Source organism: Sinocyclocheilus anshuiensis, unplaced genomic scaffold (genome assembly GCF_001515605.1).
Source record: "Sinocyclocheilus anshuiensis isolate Anshui unplaced genomic scaffold, SAMN03320099.WGS_v1.1 scaffold743, whole genome shotgun sequence".
Lineage (NCBI taxonomy): Eukaryota > Metazoa > Chordata > Actinopteri > Cypriniformes > Cyprinidae > Sinocyclocheilus > Sinocyclocheilus anshuiensis.
In genome coordinates, this window is record NW_015552601.1 from 315,586 (window position 1) to 341,478 (window position 25,893).

The following is a 25,893-nucleotide window of genomic DNA, read 5'->3' on the forward strand; positions in this document are numbered from 1 at the left end:
GAACTATAACGCGAGCAGTAAATTTGCAGCAAATCCCTCACCCATTTAGAAAATCTTACTTCATCTAAATGGCAAAACAAAAGGCTGTTAGAAACATGTCATAAATGAGCATGAGACAATAAATTTGTATATTTATCAAAATTTTATTCTACATGAGATACATATTAGAAATGAATGTTGTTTTGAAGAACATCCTTAGGTCCCATACCAGATAATTCATCAAATAAATCTGGTTTTCATGAATAAATAGATATACATGATGCAAACTGGTACATCTTAACAGCTTTTTGTAAAGCATAAAAATACTTTAATTGTGATGATTTAATTAATCAGTAACAGTGAGAAAATAATTGAACTCCCAAAATATTCCACAAAGCCCAAATAAGGATCTGAGATGTCTATAAAATGCTCAACTCATTTCACAGACATTTAATCTCAATCCTTCCACAACAATCATGTGTATTTTGATAGAACATTTGTATTTGGTTTGTGACAGAATTATAGAAGCCTTCAGATTATTTAAATATACCAGTCAATATATCAAATAAACGGATTCATCACTGTTTATGTTGTATTTTATCACCATGAAGAAAAACTGAATAAAAAATAAGAAACAATCACTCGTCCTGTATTTCCTTTCACCAACCACAGTAAAAGTGCATTTTGCAAATTAATGAATTTAGATTTTTGTTAAGCTGCAGCATTTAAAAGGTAATGATTTCATAAACTTGGCATCAATATAATCACAATTCATTTGAGGGGAAAAAAGCTTTGTTTTGCAGGTTTAAGGTACATTTTAAGCTGAATGTAAAATTGTAGGATCACAGTCAAGTGAAAGAACTCAAGGTTATTGCATTTATAAAATGGCTACTTAATTCAGAAACACCATCCAGCATATTTCATAAGGAAAGCGTTTTCATAATTCTTCAATCTGTCAAACAGTTACAGATATTTTAATGTCTGGAGTATATTGAGGACATTTGGCAGCCTTGTTAACTCGTATCATGGTGGGTTGACAAATTTTTAAAAATTAAAAAACATGGAAAGTGTTCAGATGTGTTGATATTTTTTTTTCAGGCCAACATTCAAAGCTCTAAGGATTCTTCAATTCCTGGCTGGTTACACCAACAACACATTTGCAGTGTAAACAGATGGGGCTGTTTTTCATTTTGTCCAGTAAAATTAACTAATAGTAAAATAAAGCCATTTAAAGATCTCAATAAATGACCGTTTGTTTAATTAATGCAGTAGTGTGAAAATAATTATATAAATGTTAAAGCAAATCTTTTCATAGAGATCATCCTATCATCCTTTACTCTGAACTTTTCTGGTAAATATAATATGTGGTTTGAAACAATGCTTTCACAAGAATTTCATTAGCTTTTTTGGGGTTATAATTGCAGTACGTGCAATAATTTGTAATTTCAATGACCTATCAAAAATATCACCTTTAATCAACACATGAACTGTCTGTTCCAAAAATAGTATTTAAGCTTAATAAAAGCTTAATCGAATTAGCAAATGATTTAATCTATATGTTTTAAACAATCAAACCGAGGCGTATTTTACCCTCTGTGTATTTTACAGATTGAGAAAAATTACTAATCATAAGATGCAGTACTTAAAAAAAAAGTACAATAAGCATTACATAAAACGTTCATATGGATTCTTAAGTCCACATGAAGCTACTTCATATGGTAACAGTAAATTATGATGGATGGGAAAAACAGATTGCAGATTCCAGCTCAGAAAAAACAGACATAAAGAAACAGCACTTCATATGCTCGGTTGCCATGTGTGTAATCAAGTAACGATTATAATTACCAGTATATCTGACATCATAGTCATACATAAACAATTCTGTTCATGTTCAAACTAACATTCGTCGATCAGCATCCAACGATCAGACCCCGGAAACACGACTGAAGAAGCAAAGCTCACGTTTTTATTTTTGTTGCTGATCCAAGACCTCTTTCTTTATTCTAAAGGATCGCTAATATAGTGCTACTTCAGTGAAGTGCTTTTCCTCTAAAATGCATCAAACTCTCCATACCTTGTCAGAGATCAGATACGGAGTCTGTCTATCTGCAGCTGTGATTCATTGGTACCGATCGTGAAGGTCTGACAGGCTGTGGCTGGAAAGTTTGTAAGTCACCAGTGTTCAAATGCTCAGTGAGATGTAGAAGAAAAACTCCATGTCCATGGCCTGATGGGGGACGCAGGAGCTTCCTCCGTGGATAACAGGAATTAGAGCCCCGTCCAGATCGTTCATATACTTCTGAGGCAGGAGGTGGCCACCAGAGCCAGCCTGATACTCAACCTATAAAAATACAATGAGTGATTCTGCTAAATAATGTGATTTTAAATGCGATTAAAAAAGGCTCCAGGTTTGCTGTGCTTGTTTAAAGGGCTGCATAAAATATATAGAAGTAGTAGTCAATATTTGGAAGTGGATCAAAAAAGTTCATCAAAGTTGTCCTAAGACAAGAACGCATTTTTGGTTTTAGGTTTTAGGACAACTTTGATGAAAGGCTTAGACCCACTTCAAATGTTGACTACTGTATATGGAAAAAAAGGGCTGCATAATTTGACCCAAAAGTTTGTGATTATATATGAACATAACAACAATAACTTATATGATTATTTTTAGTATTAACATTACATTAAATATATTACATAAAATATCAAACAAATTAGAAATATTATTATTGAAATATTTCACTGTTGCAATACTAATATTAACAATTATACATTTTTAATTATAAATGTTAAAATTTAACATTAGTAATATTTATTAAAATCTTTTGAGCAACTACTGATAATTAAGAAATTTAAACTAGCCATAAATATTAGTATTGCAATTTTACAATACCAGACAGATAGATAGATAGATAGATAGAATATATAAATCTATATAATTTAATATATGAAGTGTGTATTTTATATGGCTAGCTCGAATTTCTTAATTTTCAAAGCTCAAACTTTTATTTTGCTGGAAAAGCCACAGGAAGCCCTTAAAGCTGCTCTTTTGTTGACAACAATTTTGATCTTATATTATAAAATGAGCAGGTTTTAGCCTGGGAAGATGTTGTTTAGTCAACACTGCTGTGTAATTTAGCACCCAAAATAATTTACCATGTCTGAGTCGGTGGAGACCCGGAGTGCGAGAGAGTTGAACCCATTCGCCACGAGCACAGAGAGGTGCGGGCAGAGGGCGGCACAGCTGGCGGTGGCGATCTCTCTCTGAAACTGAGCCGATGACGTGAAGACGGCAGACAGAGAGACGTCTGAAGACTTCAGCACATAGAAGACCTGATGGGAGATGGGACATGAAGCAGAGATGACATCAATAAAATCCCTTCTTTTGCAGGCATCATGCCGTACTCACCTCAGTACACCTGATGGTTCGGCCGTCCATCTCAAACTCTGAGTCTTGCTGGATCTTGACGCTGGACACTCCCTCTAGAGACTTGCCATCCACCGGACTGGTGACTCTGCAAACATGCAAACACGTTACACGTTATACTGTCTTAGGGGAATTAAATTTGGCCTGACACAGCATCTTAACAGTCAAAGGAAGCTGAAGGAATGAATATTAAATAGTGCCTAATTAATGCAGAAAACATTTTCAAGGTCACTGGCATCGGCAGCCAAACAGATCAATAGTGATTTATCATCCAGTAAAGTGGTTATTCAGTATAGTATTGGCATACTGAACCTCCACAAGAAAGCATCTGGTGAGAACATGCACTACTGGTCAAAAGATTGGAATAATTAGGATTTTTTTTTAAAGTCTCTTCTGCTCACCTATGCTGCATTTATTTGATAAAAATACTGAAATATTATTACAATTTAAAAGAACTGTTTTCTATTTGTATATATTGATGAAAATAATGTTAAACAGCAAATTAGCATATCAGAATGATTTCTGAAGGATCACGTGACACTGAAGACTGGAGTAATGATACTGAAAATTCAGCTTTGATCACAGGAATAAATTACATTTTAAAATTATATTAAAATAGAAACGTTATTTTAAATTGTAAAAATATTGCTGTTTTGACCATATTTTTGATCAAATAAATGCATCCTTGATGAGCATAAGAGTCTTCTTTTAAAAACAATGAATCTTAACTACTCCAAACTTTTGATAGTGTGAATGTATATGATAAATTGCTGGTACCCAGTGTTGACAGGTGTGGTCCAGTCGACCCAGCGTACATTCACATTTTCCCGTGTCTCTTCCGAATCTGCCTTTCCACAGGGGATCTGGAAGTCGGTCTGGTCCCTGAGGGCCTGTCGCAAACCCTCCATGGTCTCCGGAGGGATTTGCACCATTAACCCATCTAAAGATGAAGAGGGACAGCGTGATGATTAAACGTTTTGACCTGAGGAAGTGTTTGAAAGTGATTTGTGTGACAGTATTACCTTCCACAATGCTGCATTTGGCAATGAATCCTGATGAGACTTTCAGAGCACCGTTAAAAACCACAAAACTAGCTCCAGTCACTGCAAATGAAAGATGGGGTCCGGTGAGACATCCACTTATCATATTACATAACAAATGTTACACAACAAACAACTTAAAGAGTGATTTCACACTAAAACTTTTGGTGCTGACCAAAGTACATTGGAAAGTTTGGTTTTCCTAAAGATTTTGATAATATTAAATAGTCTTGTGATCATTCCTTGTCTTGCAACATGCAACTATCACAACATAAAGATGTTTTAATATCACCTCAGATTTAAAATGTTATTGTCGGCAAGTTTAAATAATTATCTAAATATTTTTGTGCATATAAAAGCAATAAAAAAAAAATGTTCATGTTAATTCAGTCAAAAAAACTAGGAAAACATGCCTTGATTATTTTTCACAAATATATGTAAGTAAAATAATATGTATTATGTAGGGATGTCAAATCGATTAATCGCATACAAAATAAATGTTTGTTTACACGTGTGTGTGTGTACTATATATATTTATATGTATATATAAATACACACACATACATGTATATATTTAAGAAATATATACACACGTGTAAATATTTCATAAATACATACACGTACGTATGTGTATTTATATATACATATAAATATATACAGTACACACACATACATTATGTAAACAAATTTTGATTTTGGATGCAATTAATCGCAATTAATTGACTTGACAGCCCTAGTATTATGTAATATTTTTGTGCATATAAATAAAAATTATTAAATATATTTTTTTTCTTTGCGTTTATTCAGTCAAAAACACTGAGAAAACATGCATTGATTATTTTAAATGTAAGTTGGAATAATGTGTTTCATGTAATGTAAAAAAAAAAAAAAAAAAAAAAAAAACTCTCTCTCTTTATTTATTCCTTCTCTTTCTAGCTTGTACTTACATGCCTTGATTACTTTTCACTTGATTTTTAGATTTTCATTTAATATCTACTTGACTACAATGGCTTGAAATGATTGAAATGTTGGTCCCTCTGATTGAAAAATAAAATCCTTTTAAGACATTCAAGAGAAAACACTACGTTTTTAAAGCTTTTTAGCTATAGCAGTGAGTAACTAACCTCTCCTGGTTTTTCCTGGTATACTGTTGGCTTGCGTCTGGTAGCTTCCGTCCTCGTTCTGCAGGCAAACCAAGTGAGAATCAGCCTCAGTGCTGAAACAGGCACCGAAACTGATCACATGCTCATTAGAGGAGTTCACCACCTTCAGCATCTACAACAGCCAGAACAAAACAACACATTCAACAACACAATAACACTGAAGCCTGACTGCTACACAATTCAAACATAACTCTGACCTGATTAAACCCGGACTTGGGAATGTCGATGTAGCTGTTGCCCATCTCCATGTGCACTCGCAGATTTTCCACCACCGGTAAACTGTACTGGTAGTTCCTCAGATCCTGTGTTAGAATCAGCAAATCACAAGAATGAAGGTGGATAACAAGGATGTGGCGTTACAAGGCCTAAAGTTAAAGGGAATAGTTCACCCAAAATTGCCAATTTGCTGAAAATAAACACGTAGCTTTTTGCTTCATAAGATGTTAACTGATGGACTGGAGTGGTGTGTGGATTACTTGTGGATTATTGTGATGTTTTTATCAGCTGTTTGGACTCTCATTCTGACGGCACCCATTCACTGCAGAGCATCCATTGGTGAGCAAGTGATGTAATGCTAAACTTCTCCAAATATGTTCTAATGAAGACACAAACTCATCTACAAATTGGATGGTCTGAGGGTGAGCACATTTTCAGCAAAATGTCATTTGTGGGTGAACTATTCCTATAATACATGTGTGTCATATGTATTATGTAATGTTATTTTTGTCCATATAATTAAAAATAGCTAACAGGGGCAAAAAATGCCTTGATTATTGTACAACTTGATTATTAGTTTTTGCCTTGAATATTTTGCATTGAATATTTTGAATGTTGGTTCGCTGCTTGAAAAAAATCTTTTTAAGCCATAAATAAACAAAGGATTTTGGGTTACAGGGCCAAAAGTTTGATAACATGTTTACATTCACCATCATACTAAAATGGATCTGCAAAGTAGAATAACCGGTAATATAAGCCAATTTAGATGCAAAATAAACTTAATTTGCAGAGATGGGCCACATTTTTCCATGCCTGCATCCAGAAAAGTGGCCATAAGTGTACTTGAAAGCACTATAGTTAGAATGGGGACCAAAGAAGCTCTTTAATTCTCAGAAATCAAGAGTGGCTCAGAGCTGAAGTACACACTGAGAGGTCTTGGGTTTGAGTCTTGAGCGCTCTCTAATATCCTTCATTATCTGTCCTGAGCTGAACCCGAGACTCTGATTAGAAAGGTGGAAAAACGGCTTAATCAAACCATCTCTGATTTAAAACCCTTTAGGGGGAAATGACTCGCATATTATAACATTTTTAATTGAAACCACATTAAACCTAAAATTTAGATATTGTGTTTAAGGTTAGTAACAAATAGTCTGCATTATGATCTTGGCCTTAACTGCATATCTTTCATCTTTGAGAACCATTAAGCCACAAACAGCTTTAAACATCATCTTTTAAAGGTTCAAAAGGGCTTTTTTTTAAAGAAAGAAATGTGTTTATTCAGCAAGGATGCATTAAATTGCTAAAAAAAAAAGGACAGTAAAACATTTATAATGTTACAAAAGATTTCGATTTCAAATAAATGCTGTTCTTTTGAACTTTCTATTCATCAAAGAATCCTGAAAACTAACATTTATTACTTTCCACAAAAATATAAAGCAGCACAGCTGCTTTCAACATTGACAATAATCAGAAATGTTTCTTGAGCAGCAAATCAATATATTAGAATGATTTCTGAGGGATCATGTGACACTTGGCTTTGCATCAATGTAATGTATATGTATGGACAATGTACAATGCATCAATGTAAAATTTACATCTATTTAACATTAAAAAAAAATTACCGACCCCAAACTTTTGAACACCAGTGTACATCTTTAAACAATGCATTGCAAATTTATATGAATAAGTTCAATACTCGAGGGTTAAATGTGAACACGTACTGTGAGCAGATTCATGATGGTGTGTCCCGTCTCTTTAAAAACTGAGTCACGGAAACGCACGCTCACCAAAGTGCAGGGATACACTGTAAAAACAAACACCACATCACATGACTGGAGGAGACGGTACTATGAGCTAATATTATATCTCTTAAAAACAATATTTTAATAAAAACAAAGTCTTCTCTAGTGTACTAAAGGATGTTTTAATGAGGGCTCACCGTTGTATTGCACCCCCAGAGCGAGCAGCAGTCGGAGGGGAAACACTTTAGCCCAGGGAACCTCTAGTTTCTGAATCAAAACACCACAGAGGAACGAGACCTGCGGCAGAGCAAGACCATCCAGTGGCTGAAAGGTTGGAGTGAAGAACAGGACGCCCCCGTGGTCTTTACTGCCCAGGAAACTGTCAGTGAACGTCACGTTTCCAAGGTGCTCGATGAACTTCCCTTTGGTGGGAAAAATAAGAAAAACACTATAAATATCACTCAATTACATTCTGAATATTTAGTGTTTTTATTAAACAGATAAAATATCATGCAACAAAATAAGCCTTAAAACTAAATATTTCTGCTGGTATAAATCTATTTTGATACTAACTTATCAGTACAGTAGTAAAAAAAAAAACTTTAAAACTTTATTTAGTCAGAAAGAGGATGGAATATGGACATGAAAAAGCAAATTATGACGGTTTTGTCTCCCCTTTAAGGCAAGACACTACAGATGAATAGGGTAATAATTTAACTAACATATCACCATACATCTTCAGTTAACTGATTACATTAAGAATTGCAAACATGTTTTGGTATGGTATGTTTAAATATGCAAATGATGCATTAACTAATGAAATATGCACTAATTTGCATGCATTTCTAGAAACAGACATTACGGAACAGGTTGTGTCAGAGGGGATTTAAGATTTTTATTATCAAAAATGTTGTTTAGGACAAATTCGTGAAACTTTAACAACTTAGTCAATACATAAATATACATGTGTGTGTGTGTATATATATATATATATACAATATACAATACACACAATATAAATATACAATATATACACAATATAATTTCCCCCCAAAAATGTATTTTTATTTATTTTATTTTTTGTCAAAAAGTGCTGCAGTACAGAAATTGTACTGTATTAATTAAATAATAATAATAATGATATTACTACTACTACTACTAATAATAATAATTCAAAATAATATTATAATAAGTTGTATTATTGTTATTATTAATATTATTTTTACTTTGAGACGTACATCACTCTAGAAAAAAAATAAATACTTTCAACAGCCAGAAAAAAATTCACCATGGTTTTAGCAATAAAATGTATAAAAACTGTAAAGTTTGGTGTATGTCAGTGCGGCTTAAGTGGATCAAAAAGTCATTTTGAGAAAACAGCCTTTAAAGATATGGATTGTAATTTAAATGTAGAGACACAAATAGACAAACTACAATAAAATTAACACTTAAAAGTTATTTTGGATGTTTTCTTTCCACTAGTCTGAAACATCACGTCATGAAAAGCCAAAAAGCCCAAGATCTCAAAACCAAGCAGTGCATGAAAGCACAATGTTTTTGCCTGTACTGTGAAGTGTTTTGTGTGACGTACCTTTCTGTGCATCCTGGTATAAACTAACGTACAGGTTGAATACGTCTCTAGGCAGGCTGTTCTCCTCTGGAAGACACTCAATTATAAACACCAGCTCCTTCTGGCCCACTCCCTGAAGACCGTTAGAGCTCAGACACCAGCACCTCTTCCCACCATCTTCAACACAAACAAAGAGAAGGCAATGAAGTTTATCAAATGAACAAGCTAACCATGATCACATATTTTCATCAGATTGAGAGTCCGTAACATACATGTGACGATCTTGACGTTCAACAGTAAATTGGCGTTGAGCACAAAGGTCAGAGGTTGTGGGCCTCCCTCTTCCAACAGCAGCAATATCTGGCAAGCAGCAGGACGTTCCTCAACTAATACATCTGCAATGCAATGACAGAAAAACAGCAAAAAGACAGCAACAGCAAAATGACTATTGTGAGGTCACAAAATACCCAAAATGGCAGCAGCTTCAGTTAAAGGTAGTAAGGTAGCTACACATTTAAATGACATTTTATACTCAATCAGGATATTAACTGACCTCTATAAGTAAATAGTATTTTGCTGTCATCTACAAAGCCACACATGGACCCATTCTGGCATTGCAATAGACACATTTCTGAGCCTGAGGGCATGAAATGCTCAAAATTTCTCACCAAATAGTCCAATGTATTGTTAAAGCAATAAGATTCTGGCTAAAAATCACCTGTTTAGTAGGGTTTGACAATATTGCCAAAAAATATTATCACAACATTTTCCCCCCCATATCATTCAATACTGATTTATCACAACATTCTTTTCATACCATTAATGGGAAAGAAAATGAATTCCACATATTTGCTAGACCTCGAGAATAAATCTGAATATAATTTATTTATTTAGAAGTAAACTACAGAATAAGCTGCCTTTTATTAATTTATAAATATTTTTCCCCATATTTTGCATTTCTGTTTAATCAAAAAAAGAGGTCTAAAGAAGCAAATTCTTAAAACTTTAACAAATAAACAAAAATATAACAACTAATTTCCAGCAAAAATATGTTATTTTATGTCAAACTTTTTTTTTGGTCAAATAAAGCGCAGAAATTTTATACTGTATTAATTAAAACATGGATGAAAAAAATCTTGGTTGTATGATATTCCTTAAAATAATAATAATAATACTATTAATGATAATAATAATTCAAAGTAATGTTTTATTGTTGTATTATTATAATTTTTTACTTTGAGAGGAGAAGTACATTTTACTATATAACAGCAATATATTTTTGTAATAATTTCTTCAAATTAAACCATACTTTTATTCTGGTGGGTCATTGCGAAGACCTTTGAGTTTGTGTGTGTATCTGACACTAGTTTTTCTCAAATGAAATGATGGCGAAAGTGACAGCTCTGGAGATGAAGTACATGAGTTCATATTCAAGTTTATTTTCGATATTGTGCATTTGTTTTTTTGATAAATATTGATGTCGACTTATAGCCCAATCAAAATGAGACTACCCTCTAGTTTAAGCCTTTGAAAGTGCTCACCCCCATCTTCCTCCTCTCCTGTGGTAATGAGCAGTGGAGGCAGACCTTCATCATCCTCCGGCACCAGACTGACCGCTCTCTGCACACAGCTGCCCACCGCACAGAGCAGGCCGTAGTCCCACGGGCCTCTGAGGGGCGGGCGGCTCACCTCGGCAGCACTGTCAGAACTTCCTCCGGCGCTCTCATCACACTCACCAGGCAATTTACCATCAGGCTGAAAGGCAGCAAATCAGTTAATGACTTCAGTTGTCATTATCAGTTCTCTCCAGCATCAGTTAAGAGGATTTAGCCGTCTCACCCCTGGCGGGTCTGGCGTTACTGGGCTCGACTCCTGAGAGGATCTCCGGGTCTGTACGGACAGTTTGGTGGTGTCGGCGACTTCACCGTTCGGCAGGATACCATCAGCAAACCACACATGCTTCTGCTCACGTGGAAAACCTACGAGAACACATGGAGAAACAAAAACAGCAACTCGTTAGGATAAGGCTTGAAACAGGTTTATTTTTGTTAACTAAAACTAAAATAATAAAACTAAAATAACTAAAACTAATATATATATATATATATATATATATATACACACAGATACATGTTTGTTACTCAAAATAAAAGGTTAAACTGAAATAAAATTTATATAAAAATCTAACATTTCAGTTAGTTGCCAATGCATCAATTCTTATTTTATTTCAGTTTAACTTAAAGTGCTAAAATAACTAAAATTTAACTAAAAATTAATAACTATATAGACATTTAAAAAAAATGACAAAAACAAAACACATTTACTAAACTTTAAAATTTAAATGAAAACAAAATATAAAAACAAAATCTAATTTAAAATATTAATAAAACTATAATAGTATATCAATGACACTAAAATAACACTGACTTGAAATAGGTGTATCAAATAAAATGTCCATGATATTTGGTGTGATGAAGAGGAATTTTTTTTTCTGTTTTCTATTTTTTCTACACTAATTACAATACCGTTTAAAATTGTGGGTTTTGTTTGGGTCAAATGTTTGATCAAAAATACACTAGAAATTGTGAAATATTATTACAATTTAAAATCACCTTTTTTTTATTTGAATATATTGTAAAATGCAATTTATTCCTGTGATCAAAGCTGAATTTTCAGCATCATTACTCCAGTCTTCAGTGTCACATGATCCTTCAGAAATCATTCTAACATGCTGATTTGCTGCTCAAGAAACATTCCTTATTATTATCAATGTTGAAAACAGTTGTGCTGCTTCATATTTTTGTGGAAACTGTGATACATTTTATTTTTTAGGATTCTTTGATGAACAAAAAGTTCAAAAGAACAGAATTTATTGGAAATAGAAATCTTTTGTAACGTTTTAAATGTCTATAAATGACACTTTTGATCAATTTAATGCATACTTGCTGAATAGAAATATTCATTAAAAATCGTACTGACCCAAAACCTTTACAGTAGTGTAACCTAGTCTAGCACACTATATGATACGTAGTGCATGCAAATTTGGGACGCAGTCACTCTTTCATTCATGAAGTAATTATATTAAGTGGAAGTCACTGTGTTTTATAGCCATAAGATCTATAACTCTGGCTCAGAGTGCAGTGCGTACCGTCATTACCGGGGTGTTTGAGGACAGACACGGGGACCATGACGGTGGGTGGGGGAGAGTTGAGGGTGCCGGCGGCGCGGGCCTGCTGCATGGGCGGTATGGTGGAGCAGTACTCTGATGGGATGTTGGGATTGGGACTGGGCCCAGTAGGGCTCATCATTCTCTCATGGGCTTGAGCTGCACACAAACACACAAAATCAGCCATTCCTAAATCAGTCTTTACAGTGTGGTGAATGAAAGGTCATGCTGGGAGAGAGAATGAGAGAAAGGAACAGTGGGTAAATGTTTTAGAAATGTATGAGGTTTCTCATTAAAGGCTGTAGACAACTTTAGTTAACATTAAGATTAAATTAAAATTAAGGCAATTTAATTAATACTTTTGTAAAATATACTACTTCATATCTGACTTTATTGACTTTTCGAATTATGTAATGAAAGAAATCTAATATGTAACTATCCAATCAAAGTCTCATCCTAAATTATTTCAAAATTAATATTGTTTTACTCACACATACATACTCGCACAAAAAAAAGGAGTTTATAATTCAGCCAAAAATTCAGTCATCATTTACTCATCCTCAAGTTTTATGACTTTCTTTTTTCTTCTGTTGAACACAAAAACAGAGACTTAGCCCAAAAAGTTCCAAAAAATAAGTAGTTATAAGTAGACGTGTGTGCTGTCGTCCATATCTTTGTAAATATTTACTGAAAACCCTGCCCTCCACTGCAGCAGAGTGAATACGTTTCAATCTGTTCCTCACACATCTAACTTCTGGATGACTTTCAATAGCACACTGGCAAGTATGAACTACTTTTATGGTGCTTTTCAGAGATCGACAACCTCTGGTTTATATGCTTTAATTTTATGGAAAGAAAAGTGACAATGTTCTGCTTTTTGTATTCAATAAAAAAAAAAGTCATATGGCTTCAGAACAACATGAGTTAATGATGACAATTTTCATTTTGGGGTGAACTGCCACTTTAAATGCAGTGAAAGCAGTTCAAATGTCAAATATATTTATAATACACTACCATTCAAAAGTTTAGGGTGAGTAAGATTTAGTTTTTAAAGAAATAAATACCTTTATTCAGCATTGACTAACTGTTCAAAAGCGACAGTACACTTAAAATGTCACAAAAGATTTTTATTTCAAATAAATGCTGTTCCTTTGAACTTTCTATTCATCAAATAATCCGGAAAAATAAAATGTATCACTGTTCCCAGAAAAATATGAAGCAGCAACTGTTTTCAACATTGATAATAATCAGAAATGTTTCTTGAGCAGCAAATCAGCATATTAGAATGATTTCTGAAGAATCATGTGACACTGAAGACTGGAGTAATGATGATGAAAATCCAGATTTGATCACAGCAACAAATTACATCTAAAAACATATTCACATAAAAAAAGCTATTTTAAATTGCAAAAATATTTTACAATTGTACAGTTTTTAATGGTGTCTGATCAAATAAATGCAGCCTTGGTGAGCAGTAGAGACTTTTTTGAAAAACATCTTAAAGACTCCAAGCTTTTGAATGGTAGTATAATGTACACTCAAATATTTTGTTAGAAATATCTATTGTCAAGTTGTTGACCTGTGGTAAACCAAACGATGACTAAAGTCCAAAGTACAAACCTCAATCAGCTGAGTCATATTCTAATAAATCAAACATTTACAAGCAAGCGCACTGAGCGTCAATCACAGCACTGTTGTAATTAAAGTGATGGGCAATGAGCCACCAAACCGAACTCAAGAAACAGGACGTCCAGTGCAGCCACAGCCCAGTGTGCTGACACCTCCTCCAGCCGCGAGTGCATTATGTTGATTAAGGCTCATAGATGCTCATCGACCTGATTACACTGGCACTGCCTGTGACACCCGCAAACATGTCAGCTAGAAGCACGAAAGCCGAATATGCTGGCTCACTGTGAAAACGGCTACGACCACAAGACAGATGGCAACGGTGAAGCCAAGAACCAGCAGGACGGAACGTCCTTCAGCATGTGGAAATTCACTAAAGACGGTGCAAAAAAGTTACAAACTTAAATAGTTAACCAAATTAAATGATCAATTACACTTTGAGCCTCAAGAGGGCTCGATTTCGATTCAGTTCAGGGAGCTTACCTCATCCTAAATTAACTCTCTTCCAGGTTAATCACGGGTTGCCTTTTAGTCTCCCAGGACTGCGTTAGTGTGCGCCGAGCGACAGAGGAAGTGTCCCCCTTGCCGTTAAGCGAGAGAGAGTCCGTGAGTGAATGAGATAGAGGGCGCATCCTTGAGCCTCTCTCATCCCAGACAGGGCGCAGCTCACTTCCGCAAGCTCACACTGAGTTGTCGTCTGTCCTGGACCAGGCGAACGTCTCTGGCTGCGAGTGCAAGCTCAGTCTGTCCGTCTCACACACGCACAGAGGTCGTATTAAATGGCTGCCCTGGGCTGAGAGTGGTGACAAACCCTCCTCGCCTGAAGACGAAATGTGTGTGTGTGTTTATGTGTGTGTCTAACTCTATTCCTCAACCCGGAGAGTGAATGAGAGAGTGTCACGAATACTGCACCAGGTGGGTCCTATACCACACACACACACACACAAACACACACTCAAGGACATGCACCAGTGCCCTGGCTCCACCCAGCCCTGCACCAAACCCAGCGAGAACCCTCGCAGCACTGACGCTCTGTGATGAATGTCCTTTTTAATGTGCAAATGGACCGCACGCTCGGCCACACACTGCGTGCCAGCCTATTTTTATAGACCGGCCAAGACAAAAAAGTAAAATAAAACCTTGATCTTCTCCATTAAATCAGCCCTTGAAAAATAAAAGAGCTTCAGATGTTTGGTTCACAAAAAAGTTGGACACAAATTAAAAGGATACGGGATCTGCTTCTTTCAAAAGGGACGCAAGTGAGCCAGTGTTATTATTGCTAACTGAAACTAAAAAAAGTAGTAAAGCTTAAATTAAATAAAATACACTTATGAGATTAAGAACATAAAAATGCTGCCTTGGCAACTAAGTGAAATAAAGTTAAGTTCTAAAATTACTTAAACTGAAATAAAAAAATATTTAAAAACTAACAGAAATTGGGTCGGGACGTTTAGGTGGTTTAGCGAATCACAACACACTGGGCCAGCTAACCAATCTGAGCCCATCACGTATTTCTGAGGGAGGGGCTTCATAAAACCAGAAAATGATCAGCGTGTTTATAGGAGAAGGGACAGAGCGGTGTAGAATAATGGTAAATTATGTGAAAAATAATGCGTTTTTTAAAAAACGAAGCATTAACACATGTTAGACTGCACCCCATAAACACAATCAAGCCTAGAAAAAAAAACTGTCAACCACCCCCTTAATGTTTTTATCGTTCATTAGATGAAAAAAATGATTCCAACGATATTGTTTCTCTATGTTGTTATCCTTTTATTTTTGTGTGGATGCCACTATTTTCTTAGAGTTAGAAAGTTTTTTTTTACTTTATGGTTATAGTTATCGTTTTTGGTGTCAATGCACCTTTAGTAATCAGAGTTACTATCTGCCAGAACTAATAAAGACCGATAGAGTTGCAAAATAGTTAAAATTGTTCTATTTTTAAAAGAACAGAGTTCATATCACAACTAGTGGTCGACCGATATATCGCCAATGCCGATATATCGGACGATATTTGCCATTTTTCAAATATTGGCATCGGCCGATAAGTTTTTCTGTTTGGCCGATGTGTTCGAGGGGGGAACTTTTATTTTGGCGGTGCTGAGAATGGCAGCGCCTGAGCACACACCGCTCACAATTTCCCTCCTGTTCGCTGTCGTCGTTCAGTTCTGTCTAATATGGATAGAAGTCTATCTAATAATCAGATAGAACTGTTAAACAAAGGAATTAAAATCTATACAAAAAAGTATTATAACGATTGCTTTAATATTATTAGTAATAGAAAGGCAAACATTATAATATTTTCTCGTTTGCGTCAGCATTCAGCAAATATGCATTTATATAATTTAAACAAATCTTTGAATGACTAATGAACATTTAATTTCACAAACCTTGCAGACTTAGTTGAATCTAGTTGAGATCTTGTGAAGTGTGCATTTGTATCCTGCATGATCGCGCTTTCCAAGATATCGGCATTGGCTGTCAAAAAACCCATATCGGTCGACTGCACAGAGGAGTGATACCTCTGGAATCGCTTTCAGAACTATTTTTTCCCAGCTGTAAATGACAACGTTTTCATTATTGTTATCGTTTTACATGCAAACGGGCCTTTAGAGCTGATTACTTCACAGACATAACTAATACATACTAAGTGCATCAAACAAAGCTCTTTCAAAGATGTAATGCCAATATCACAATACCAATACAATGAGTGCTTTCGAGTAGTTCTTCCTCAAAAACACTCATTTTATCAACCTAATTTCTGTTTACCACATTACAGCAGTTAAAAATAAACCATGGTTCAATCTGTGGCAGTAGTTCATGTAGGCCTAAGTGTAGAAATGGGTCATACCCATTTCTACACCGACATGAACCACTGCCACAGATTGTCGGCCTTTAAAGAAATAGTTCACCCAAAAATTATAAATTGCTGAAAATACACTCCTCAGGCCTTCTAGATGTCGATGAGTTTGTTTCTATATCAGATTTGGAGAAATGTAGCATTCCATCACTTGCTCACCAATGGATGCTCTGCAGTGAATGGGTGCCGTCAGAATGAGAGTCCAAACAGCTGATAAAAACATCACAATAATCCACAAGTAATTCACATTAAGGCATTAATTAAGGCATTTAAGGCATTTTAACTTAAAACTGCTGCTATTAACCAAAATACAAAATTATAATCCATAAAACTGGATTTAGTTTAAATTAATAACATCTTAATGATGGATTTGTTTTTTACAAACACGCAGCTTTTGATTCTCAAGACATTAACTGATGGACTGGAGTGGTGTGGATTACTTGTGGATTATTGTCATGTTTTTATCAGCTGTTTGGACTCTCATTCTGACAGCACCCATTTACTGCAGAGCATCCATTGGTGAGCAAGTCAAAATCTGTTCCAATGAAGACAAACTCATCTTGGATGGTCTGAGGGTGAGGACATTTTCAGCAAAATTTCATGTTTGGGTGTACTATCCCTTTAATGTTTGGTTGTTGTAATGGATGTTTTAAAGGTACAGTGCATTGCATCCACTTAAACATATTGAATTCATTTTTATTAAGCCAGCTAGGGAGTATATTACAGTGATTTGGCACTCACCTCTCTGTATGGTAACATGGCAGATGACACAAACCCTGGCCTCTTTATCCAGATATTTCAGTCTGCATTTGCGGTTGCAGCAGTTTGCACAGTACACCTGCAAAGCAGACAACATTATTCACTAAAACACTGGATAAACGCAGTACTTCATCAAACATAAACCTGGAGAAAACTCTCTGGTGTCCTTTAGCCCATTTTATTTATTGGCCCAATATGTCTTGAAAACAGCAGCTCAGTGCAGCAATTCAAGCGGGAAACTATATCAGCGCTAAAAATACATTCTGCTGACCCAGCAAATCCGCCTCTATATTTAGCACCTCCAGAGCAGAATAAACCACACACTGACGTAATACAAACAAAAGACCTCGCAACAATACATAAAATGAGCACTTTTGCTGTCTAAGGCAGTGGACTACAGGTTTAAGGCTTTCCTGTGGTTATAAATAAACTAGAACACAATGGCACAGACCTTTGCTCGAAATCAACGCAGCTGACTGCATGTTAATTCATTGATTCACACTGCGGTTATTTGCCTTTCACCTCCAAAAGTCAGGGCACACTCAACTACAACAAAGTTACAAAGTCACTTTCAGAACTGAAGCAAACACATTACTGACTCTAATTATGTTCATTTATGCAAAATAAACCCTGACAGGGTGATAAGGATTCAAATGTAAAAGGGTTTATTTTGAATAATGACTGTCTGACTGTACATATCTTGCTTATTATGAAGATACTTACGTGATCAAATAATAAATGGACATGAAATATTGATCAGAGTTTAAACTATTTTGTTATGTGAGAAGAAAGAGTACAAAGTAATATAGCAAGTAAATCACCTCCCTGGGACAATGGTCAATTATACAAAACAAAACAAAACAAAATAAACTTTGGGGTTGTTAAGATTTTTTTTAAATGTACAATATATTTGTGTTAGATTTTTCATAATAATGTATAGGTAAAATCGCTCAGTTCAGTTTGTATCATGCTGCTGTGGTCACAGGTTCGGTTCAATAAATACTTAATATGCATGCACTAATTAGATTGATTTGAGACCGATATATACAGTATATAACCAATATTGTAACAATTCTGTTTTTTTAACATTGTTTTTTTTTTTTTAAAGAGGCCCTTTTACCAGACATTTACAAACATCCATGTTTATATACATTCAGCCATATAGTGCAGTAAAATACATCATAAAACCAATGCAGCTAATTATTATTATTATAATGTATTATATCAAATTATTAAATATATAATTACTAAAGTTTAAAATTTTATGTTAACGTTAATGTAAAGTCAATGTTTTTGAAAGAAGACTCTTCTGCTCAACAAGCAGGGCCGCATTAACCATTGGGCTAGGCGGGGCTGAAGCCCCGGGGCCCGAGCAAGGAGGGGGCCCGTGATTGGCTGTGGAGTAGATTGACAAACATCGGTAGCGCCGATCGCAAAAAAAACACCACGCCCCTCACTTTTTACCGCTATTATTTAGTGGAGTTTTCCGTAAATTCCATGCATTACCATTAGAGATTAAAACGTCACATTTGAATTTGTTTTACCAATCAAATGCATTTATTATATATTTTACTTTTGAACAAACTGTGCACGTAGCCTATCTATCAGGTGATCGCTGCTCCTAATGTCTGCATTCACCTCTCTTCACTTCGTTCTGGTGTAATCTAGAAATGGTCATGCAAAGAACAATCTTCGATAAGTAAAAATGTCAACTATTCTAAAAAAAAATAAAATAGTGAGAGAAAAAAATTAGGACTGAGGGGAAAACATGAGTTAGTCACTAAACTCCACAGCTAGTTTATATTACTAAAGCTGATGATGGAGTGGGAGTCGTGGAACCGCAAATGGACCGGACATATGGAGCAGATAAAAACACAGCGTCATCATCCCCACAGATTTTAGGTTAGTTTGATTATTAACTTGATAGATGTAGCTATAGTGCTTTTTGTGTTTGAACAAACTCTATAGGGCTAGTATATTCGCTTATGGGTTGAGAAATTCATTTTGCGCGTCATCATGTAAGCTTTTCATTTAAACGTATTTTAAGCATTTTGGTTTAAAAACTAATTTAACTGTTCAGGGACATTAAGCAGTGGGATAGAATTCATTTTGGCAAATGCGCGCGTTAAGACAGTTTCTGATACTTGCTCGTACAGCGCCTGACTAAACTAAGAGTTATTTTTCGCGCCTTGTGTTTAAACGTTCGAATACACATAGTTATGTGTCAAAATGTCTGTCTCCTCATCAACACAGTCATTTGTGTCTTAAGTGAACGTTAATAGTTAAAGATAAAGCATGTGCACTAATTGGCTATTATGCGATCCTGGCATTATATGATGAGATTTTAAAGGGATATTCACCCAAAAATGTAATACTGTCATCATTTACTCAGTAATTCATGACTGTTTACTTGTCTTCAGTAAGTTTGTTTTTACATAGTGCTAGTATTTTTTATTGTTTTGAGATTTTGGAATTGGTAACAAGAATGATGAAACTTTGATTGGATAAAAATCCTATGTTAAGCTATATCATTATTGTAACGGGGGGCCCTGCAGTAAGTCATAGCCCCGGGGCCCATTGCGGTCTTAATGCGGCCCTGTCAACAAGACTGCATTTATTTGATCAAAAATACAGTAAAAACAGTAATACTGTGAAATATTACTACAATTTAAAACATCTATTCAGGAGAAATTTGAATATTTTAAAATGTAATTTATTTCTGTGATCAAAGCTGAATTTTCAGCATCATTATTCCTGTCTTCAGTGTCACATGATCCTTCAAAAACCATTCTAATATGCTGATTTGTTGCTAAATAAACATTTATTATTATTTGCTGAAAACAGGTGCATCTTATTTCAGTGGAAAACATGATATTTTATTTTTCAGGATTCTTTGATTAATAGAAAAGGACAGCATTCATTTGAAACAAATCTTTTATAACTTTATGGTCACTTCTGATCAATTTAATGCATCCTTGCAGAATAAAAGTATTCATTTCTTTTTAAAAAATTAATCGTAAGACCCCAAACTATTTAATATCTTCCAAATAATTGTGGGTACTGACACTGAGAGACAACAAACTCACCTTCCCACATGCTCTGCAATGGTGTCTCCTCTTGGTAAAGGTAAACTTTTGCTCACAATTCATGCAGTTAGGAGCCTCGGAGTCCGGCACCCAAGGAGGCTGCTTTGACCCCAGACCCTCGACCTCGTTTCCTGGTGGATCAGGACTCTCTCCTGGGTATGGTGGAGGCTCTGAAAGCTCATCATGGCCGTAACTGGCATCATATTGCTGATAAGAAGGGGGTTCACAGTTATTTTCATCTTGGTTGGGAGAAACTTGCAAGCCATTCTCTGCAGAAAGGCCTGCTACATTGGGTTCAGCATGGCCGGTCCGGTGTCTTTCAGATGGAGGCCGTGTGGTTTGGTTGGACAACTGCTTTGGTCTCGCCCCACCGTAATTTGACTCTTGGTTAGGGGTGCAAACTGACTGAATTTCAACAGGGCTGGTTGCATTTTCATGGCTAATTGTTTGTGTGGCATCTGTCCTCAGCGGGCTGCTCTCCTGAGATGAGGAAGAAACGTTCGAACCTTCGCTCTCCTCCAGATACTGAAGAGAACCATCGCTCTCAGGAGAAGCAAACGTCTCAACTTTAAAGCTCTGCAGCTCCTCATCTAAAAAGCCTTCCACGTTTCCGTTAAATTCTGAAAAGCCGTCATCTACGAATTTTTCTGCGCCTGTGTCGGAGTTGATTTTCACATCCTGACCCAACAGAAAGGCGTCCAGCTCCTCGTCCGTAACCATCATCACAGTCTGGTCGCTTTCAGGAAGGTAATCGTTGGTGATACTGAACTCGTAGGAATAATTTGGGCTTTCTGAATAGGGCGGAGATGGGTTGCTTTCACACAACTCTTTCTCTGTCAACGACAAGTTGTGCTTAAAGTTTCTTTCAGGGTAATGGCCAGAGACAGCAGTCGCCTTTTCTGTGTTCGACATGATTTGGACAAGCTCAGGTTCATCTTCAGGTGAGGAATCAGGCCTATTGGAGGAGAATGGTGTTGTGGGTTCTTCTAACGGAAGAATTAACTCTTCAGCCTCTTGAATCGCTGAATTTCTTTCCAGTTCAGCCACGTCTTTGGTTTCAATTACTGCTGCCTGTGGGTCTAAAGACGCCACAAGGGATCCACACATAGATACGGCCATTGGCAAGCAAGATAGAGAAGGTTCCTTCTCCAGGGAGGGACTTCCAGCTGAATCTTCTGGATTTTTGACACTGAGATCTTCAGACAGTTGGGTATCTGTTGAGTCCGGCTGCAGCGATACAGCATGCTCTTCTCTGGTTGCTGAAACAGCTTCATTTGTAGCATGAGGATCTGAATTACTAACATCTTCCTTGTTTACTGAGACTTCGCATGGAGAACTGTTCTGATCATTGGCGTTTGAGTCTTCAGGACGAGAACTTTCAATCCGATTGCACTCCAAAGGTGTGATGCTACTTAAACCATGAGGGTCACCAACAGCCGGTAATATGACATCTAGCAGGCTGAATGAGTTATAGTTAATCTCAGAGTCATGTTTTGGTAATTCACCGGCGTTAGAAGCATCTTCGGGAGTAGATACTACAGGACTCTCGAAGTCCACTAGCAGCACCTCATTAGTTAGTTTCTCAGGAACATCCAGTTCTTTAAAGTCCTCCTGACTGTCAGCCTGCTGGAGGTTTGCAGAACCCGTATCATTCACCAGGTCACACACAGGCTTTAGGGAGCGGTCCGGACAAGGAGGAGCCGAACTTTTGATGCCTCTGCTATCAACGGAGGACAGGAGGTCCACATCTGTGAGTGGCTGTTCATTTGAATAAGAATCTTTTTGGTTTAAGGTAATACTTTGTGATGCAAGTCCATAGTGCAGGGCATTGACATCTGGGAGTGTTTGCGAGACCGTGTGTTGCTCTGGTATGAAGTTCTGAAGGTCCAAATGGTGACCTGGGACAATCGTGGCGTCCGGACAAGGAGGGCTTGTAAAAGTGGCGGGCTTGTTCTCAAGCTCCTCTAAAAATGAAGTAAAACATCATATTAATTTATAATGTAGCTAACATGAAAACATCAGCCATAATAAAACAACCAAAATAAATGTTAGGATACGATAAAAAAAACATAAAATTATAAGATCAGACAACATACATGGGATATATATTGTTGCACACATTATATATTATGAATAACACATCATATATGAGATTTGTCCAGTCAAAAGTTTAAAATAAAGATTTTTTTAATGATTTTGAAAGAAGTCTCTTATGCTCACCAAGGCATTTATTTGATTAAAACATACAGAAAATATTGTGAAAATATTATTGTAATTTAAAAGAACTGTTTTATATTTAAATATATTTTTAAAATGTAATTTATTCCTGTGATACAAAGTTGAATTTTTAGCATTATTACTTCAGTCTTTAGTGTCACATGATCCTTCAGAAATCAGTCTAATATGCTGATTTGTTGCTCAAGAAACATTTCTTATTATTATCAATACTAAAAACAGTTTTGATGCTTCATATTTTTGTGGAAACCATGACACAGCAGTGTTAAGTAGTGGGTAAGTACGATTTAAAATTAAAACATTTTTTTAAATGTTACTAAAAAATTGTATTTCAAATAAATGCTGTTCTTTTGAACTTTCCATTCAAATAATCCTGAAAAATAAAATTAACATTGTTTCCATGAAAATATGAAGCAGCAAAACGCTTTTCAACATAGATAAAATTAAGAACAATTATTAATAATTGAGCACCAATTAATAACTAAGCATATTTCTGAATGATCATGTGACACTCAAGACTAAAGTAATGATGCTGATAATTCAGCTTTGCCATCGAAAGAATAAATTAGATTCAAAATTCAGAAACTACCAACATATACATATGTTGGCTACCAACTACATACATAAACTATAGGATACATACACATTATACAGAACGTATGATCAATTAAATGAATGGCAAAAGTGGTTGAATTTACATCAATTCACCCTAGAGGAATTGTGTCCTCACCAATTGAGAAGTTCAAAATTAATATTTGTAATACTACAATATCAGTAAAGCAAAAGTCTCAAACCTGCATTGAGTTCAAAGTCATCCAAAAGCTTGTCCAGGTCACACACAGCAGCCTTAAAATAACTGTCCATCCTAGGACAGGGTACGATACGCCTCACTTACCCCTGCAGAGAAACTAGGGCAGTTGGGACAGAAAGTTACAAATTACAAATTTTTTTACAAATATAACATTTCTATGTCTTAGGAATCTAACTAGGGAATACTTGGTAGTTACTGACAGTAATAGACAAAATAATAAGAAACAAAGAGACAAGCTGTTCTCAATGATTTAGTACAACTAAGTAAAAAGTGGGGACAAATATGTATGGCTATTATTTAATACTGAAGATTTGTATAATTGTAAGATTGAATATTTTCAACATCTGAATTCACAGTAACGGTTTTGGATGTTTACTTTGCTGTGATTTATTGTGAAGTGAAAAGTGTTAGTGTGATTTCACCAGGTCTGCAGTGCAAATCAAAGATTTGACAAAGAACACATTGTATATAGCAATACGTTTCAAACAATAAACTATGAATACGAACACAATATACTAAATTAATTCACTCAGACTATGGTAACTATCTATGATTCCTCTGTCATGAGCTATGAGATAAATCTTTGTTTCGAAAGGGCTGTTAATTATTAATCTAAATGAACCGGATAACGTTTACTTAGTGCTTATTAGTCCTATTATTTTCAATATTACTACTAACATTATTTATCTAAGATAAAGTCTCTAATTACCCATATGAATATAATTTGCCTGCTCACTGCACTGTCAGGAACTAATAAAGCACACCATTCAAACCGTTTCAGCACACAATAATAAAGCTTTCGTAACGTCAACCCCAAAATATCAAAAATAAACAATACGTTAACTTACTATTTTCATAAAGTTATATTAGCTGTTCAGTTATCATTAGCAATCTGCTAACTAGCTTCTAGCTGTTAGCGTCTAATCACACACAAACATAAATATAACCCAGGTGGCTGGAATATTCTTTTTTATGATATCATTCCGCTCCATTAGCTACCTTAATATGTGTCATTGTTCAGTCGTCTTCGTTTGTTGGCTGTATTCAGATTAAATGTTAGTGTATTTCACTGTTAGCAGCTAGCTAATGTTTTCTTTTTCCTCAGTTGACTGCGCGAGCGACCATTTCCACCCGGCGCGAGACTCGCTGTTTAAAGGGGACGCGCACAATTTTTGACACGGCGTCATATTAAAGGGGTCATATGATGTTGCTAAAAAGAACATTGTTTTATATTTGGTGTAATGAAATGTGTTTATGCGGTTTAAGGTTCAAAAAACACATTATTTTACACATAAGTTTCGCTTTCACAACGAAACAGCATCACACACAGCCTACAGTGAGCGGCGGCCTAAAGTGAGCAGAGGCCGGGGGCTAGCGTGAGGAACGGCCGGCCGGATTCGACGAAGGAGCGGCGGGCAGGCTTGCGGCAACCACATGTGACGACCCCGGGCTGGACTCCGCTTCGTCCACGGTGAAAGCCGATCCGGTGATCCACAGCGAAGTTGTTGTATTTCCTCAGCAACCAGCACGGATCAGCTCCAGGCATGACGAAGCAGATATCGTCCTCTTTTGGAAGGCCAAACAAAGTAGTTTCGCTTTCACAACGAAGCACACAGCGCCTTCACGACATGGTGGTGGCGGCAACAACAATACTACAGCGAGAATAAAAGTTACGCCTCCTTTCTTTGCGTGAACATTTGGGCGGCGTTATGCAAATCTTCCCACATAGTGACGTAGGTATGTGGGGGCGTGTTAGAACGAGCCGTTTTAGGTAGGCGTGGCTGACTCTTAGCTTTTATAAAGAATATCTCTTTGGATTTGAGACTTTAGTCTTTGCAACTTTACAGATCTTCTTTATGCACCAAGAGCTTGTAACACTCCAAAGAGAAAGGAAAAATTGAAATCGCATCATATGACCCCTTTAATTTTCGACAGGAATAAAAAAAAAAAAGAGTCAGTAAGGGACTGAAGTGTTCAATGGACTGTATTGCTGTTTAACAACTCTGTCTTTTCGGAGAGGAAGAAGAAAAAAAAACTTCCAGGAGACAAAAACTGCATACAACAGTTTTGAAAGTTGTGACTTAGCTAAAATCACGTGATCTTACGTGAGCCTTTATACAGTGCATACCATTGTAAAGACCATTAAGTCATTCACAAACAGTTTTGTTTTTATTGGTTATGCTAATGTTAAGGGAACATTTCATCATTTTGCA

General features: G+C 35.9%; 1 protein-coding gene across 3 annotated transcripts; it reads right to left on the reverse strand.

The window, feature by feature from the left end:
* Positions 1-155: 155 nt before the first annotated feature.
* zfyve16 (zinc finger, FYVE domain containing 16) lies at positions 156-24,813 on the reverse strand. 3 transcript variants are annotated; one of them, XM_016456804.1, is made up of 18 exons: positions 24,680-24,813; positions 23,664-23,777; positions 20,635-22,598; positions 17,531-17,627; positions 12,295-12,462; positions 10,977-11,116; positions 10,679-10,892; positions 9,410-9,532; positions 9,159-9,314; positions 7,765-7,989; positions 7,547-7,629; positions 5,807-5,911; positions 5,571-5,721; positions 4,429-4,509; positions 4,184-4,346; positions 3,389-3,494; positions 3,136-3,312; positions 157-2,320 (listed from the first exon to the last, which is right to left on the reverse strand). In XM_016456804.1, exons 2-18 carry the CDS (start codon positions 23,731-23,733, stop codon positions 2,162-2,164), a joined length of 4,182 nt encoding a protein of 1,393 aa, XP_016312290.1. In that variant the 5' UTR covers positions 23,734-23,777; positions 24,680-24,813; the 3' UTR covers positions 157-2,161. The 3 variants fall into 3 exon arrangements, with proteins under 3 accessions (XP_016312291.1, XP_016312290.1, XP_016312289.1); XM_016456803.1 differs by having other exon boundaries at positions 12,286-12,462; XM_016456805.1 differs by lacking the exon at positions 12,295-12,462 and having other exon boundaries at positions 156-2,320.
* Between the last annotated feature and the right edge of the window lie 1,080 nt (positions 24,814-25,893).

Excerpts from the sequence above, each read along its gene's own strand:
- zfyve16 (XM_016456803.1), bottom strand. The coding sequence starts at position 23,733 with ATGGACAGTTATTTTAAGGCTGCTGTGTGTGACCTGGACAAGCTTTTG. Across the intron at positions 7,630-7,764 it reads TCTGGGGGTGCAATACAACG|TGTATCCCTGCACTTTGGTG; the intron begins GTGAGCCCTCAT and ends TTGTTTTTACAG. Across the intron at positions 5,722-5,806 it reads CCAAGTCCGGGTTTAATCAG|ATGCTGAAGGTGGTGAACTC; the intron begins GTCAGAGTTATG and ends TGGCTGTTGTAG.